The sequence below is a fragment of the Triticum dicoccoides genome, chromosome 5A (assembly GCF_002162155.2).
Source record: "Triticum dicoccoides isolate Atlit2015 ecotype Zavitan chromosome 5A, WEW_v2.0, whole genome shotgun sequence".
NCBI classification, from domain to species: domain Eukaryota; kingdom Viridiplantae; phylum Streptophyta; class Magnoliopsida; order Poales; family Poaceae; genus Triticum; species Triticum dicoccoides.
In genome coordinates, this window is record NC_041388.1 from 702,532,627 (window position 1) to 702,535,901 (window position 3,275).

The 3,275-nt window shown below is 47.0% G+C and overlaps 1 protein-coding gene across 1 annotated transcript in view; it reads left to right on the forward strand.

Moving 5' to 3' along the window:
* The first annotated feature begins 861 nt into the window (after positions 1–861).
* Positions 862–3,275, forward strand: part of LOC119300517 (probable L-gulonolactone oxidase 4) — a 14,237-nt gene continuing 11,823 nt past the window's right edge. Inside the window, exon 1 of the mRNA XM_037577459.1 lies at positions 862–1,572. Coding sequence (XP_037433356.1) covers positions 862–1,572 — 711 coding nt within the window. The remainder of the gene's footprint in view (positions 1,573–3,275) is intronic.

Genomic DNA, 3,275 nt, shown 5'->3' on the forward strand with positions numbered 1-3,275 from the left:
AATATTTCAAAACTGGATATTTAGTTCAAAAGTTATCAACCTTTTTAAATGTGGCATGGAAAATAAAGTGCAAGTATTTAGTGTGTGCATGCAGCTCGTTCATCTGCTCTCTGTCTCTCACCCTGCCACTTGACCAAATGTATAGCTATGGACCCCGCCCAACCCAGTATATCTGTTTGTATAAGATTCGTATTGCTAAAAGAGAGAAAAAAAACATAGTGAGGTCTACCAGCCACACGAATCTCAAAGCAACGTGTGTGGACGATTCTCCACCGGTACCTTCCGCCACCGGTAAAAAAACTTTTTCGATACTCCTCGTCGAACGACTCAACATATTGCTCATATATGTACTCCAAATCAGAATCCTTTGCTAGAAAGAAGAAAGGACAATTGTTTTCAACTCCGGCGATTCATCGAACAGTTGCTGGGTATGATGAGAATAGTTGCTGGAGGTGACGAAGACGAAGAGTTCCGGCAGGGGTGTGGTGTGGTGGTGGAGCGGTGGCGAAAACATGAGAGAAAAAAAGGAATGAAAGAAAATGAAGAGGATGGAGTCATGGGGTCTGGACAGGGTTTTGGATTGGTCAGGGTGTCCGACTCGTACGCTACGCATGTCCAGACTTTCGGAAACATACCCACTTTTATTTCTGATTTGTGAGAGAAATCGTGTCCAGACCATCCCACGAACCGATACAAGGCCGCATTAGATGGCACTCGCAGTCCGGACAATGCTGTCCGGACCGGACGGTTTGCGGGTCCGCCTTGTAACGTGGCCATTTATTAGCTCACTGTCGTCTACCCAAGGCCTTGCGTGTGCAAGTAGTAGGAGCATACTCATCACTCGAATTAAGTACGTCGACCATGTCTGCCACCAGCGCAGTAGATGGAATGGAAGCTAGCAGGTCGTCGTCGTTGCTTCCGGCGGCTCTCCTCCTGCTGCTGGGCCTCCTCCTGAGCCGCCGCGCGTGCTCCAGCCATCCGCCGGACTCGGTGGCCTGCGGCCGCGGCACGTCCGACTGCACCCTCGCCAACGTCTACGGCTCCTTCCCGGACCGCACCGCCTGCCGCGCGGCCGATGCCGTGTTCCCGCGCACCGAGGCGGAGCTGGTGGCCGCCGTGGCGGCCGCGGCGGCAGCCAGGCGCAAGGTGAAGGCGGCCCCCAGGCACTCCCACAGCTTCCCCAAGCTGGCCTGCCCGGGCGGCCGCAACGGCACCATCATCAGCACGGCACAGCTCAACCGGACGGTGAGCGTCGACACCGCCACAGGGCTGATGACCGTGGAGGGCCGCATAGTGCTCCGGGACCTGATTCGCGACGCCGCTACTGCCGGGCTCGCGCTGCCGCACTCGCCCTACTGGTACGGCGTCAGCATCGGGGGCCTGCTGGCCACGGGCGCGCACGGGAGCTTGCTGTGGGGGAAGGGCGCCGTGCACGAGTATGTGGTCGGGATGAGGATCGTCACGCCGGCACCGGCGAGCCAGGGGTTCGCGGTGGTACGAGAGCTCGGCGCCGACCATCCTGACCTCGACGCGGCCAAGGTCTCGCTCGGCGTCCTTGGCGTGGCCTCCCAGGTGCGTAGTGTACATGTGTAGTTGCCGAATCAGGGTGCATCCGTGCATGCATGTACCCTGAAATGTTTAACCGTTGCCGTCTGCAGAAAAAAAAGTCTTTTTATTAGTGATTTAAATACGAACTACGTAAAGATGTATATAGACTTATTTGAGAGTGTAGATTCACTTATTCTTATAACTGTGTGCATCGCCATGATGAAGAGGCCAGAGTTTTTTTTAAGGACACAAGGAAAAATGGAGGAAATTTTTCCTTCGAACATAGTTTGAGGTCTTCTATGGTTTACATAACCTTTGTAGGAAAATTTTCTTTTGACTAGCTTGATTTGTAGGAGTGAATTCCTAGGACATGAATTTTTGGGACATTGCGCCACGCGAGGATGAAATCTGAGCTGCCCATCTGTGCTATGAGATTACCACTTAATATAGCGAATTAACGAATACGAAAAAAAATACAATGGTTTAATTTGGTGAATACACATCACTGATACGTAGTAAAGCACAGTGCTCTATGATTTAAATGCACATGTGATTGTTGTCCAGGTCTTAAATGTCATCAATTTGTATGCGGCCATGTTCACTTAATGGTGCATTTGGATTCCGCATTGCATTGATCGTGTATGTTAAGGATGCATTAGTGCTCCCTCCCGAGTGTGTGGACGAGAGTTTGGATTAGACTAGTCACAACGGGTGGTAACTTAATTAGACTAGTAACATGCATATGTGTCATTATCTCTATAGTGGGGAGTAACTTATGTGTGGTGTCATGCAACACTTTATTTATTAGGTTGTAGACTCATCTTGTCTTGGTATGTGTTATGTTATAATAACTGGCTATGTTACCAAATGTCTCTTTTTCCTCATTAATTACTCGCCACATCACATGTTTTGCCTAGAGATGTGTGATGTTACCACCTATGTTACTCCCACTGTGGGTAGTCTTAGGCTGGTTGTAATAGGGAGTATCATATACTAGTATCATGCATATGATACTCGTGTATGATATTACCTCCCTAATGCATAGTATCATATATATTAGTATCATGTGGTACTTTATTTATTGCCATGCATGACACATAGTAGCATATCATTTATTATGATATGGTATCATGATATGATACTCAACCCTCTCTTTCTTCACTTAATTCTATGACACGTCATTAAAATTACCTAGTTGACATGCATGATACTTGCTATAATACTATCATTACAACCAACCTTAGAGAGCTCACATGTTTTCGTTATAATATTTGCAGCAGATTTTTTGTACGCATGAACAATAGGGGAAGCCCCTCTACTGTTATAAATAAACAAGGAAAGAGTCTGTCCAGGAACTACATCATTTACAAAGAGGGTTTCAATCTCCAAAGGACAAGAAAACAGAAAGAAAATTAATTTTTTATCATATATAAATAGTAACTCACACGACACTGGCATCGAATATTTTAATTAACTTGCTGGGAAATTAAGAGCTTAGAACATTAGGGCTCGACAGAATCAAGAATGGTAAACTACTAGTATTAGCTAAATATGTCACCCTAGGTACATCTAAAAGTTTGTATACACGATATGAACCTCAACTTGTGGTGACTAGTGTTAAATAGAGCAACCACGTCGCCATGGGCGTCGCTGGAGGAGCTAAAGAACTGTTGTTGAAGATGTTGGTGCTACGATGGAGAGAGAGAGAGAGTATGGACTGCAGAACT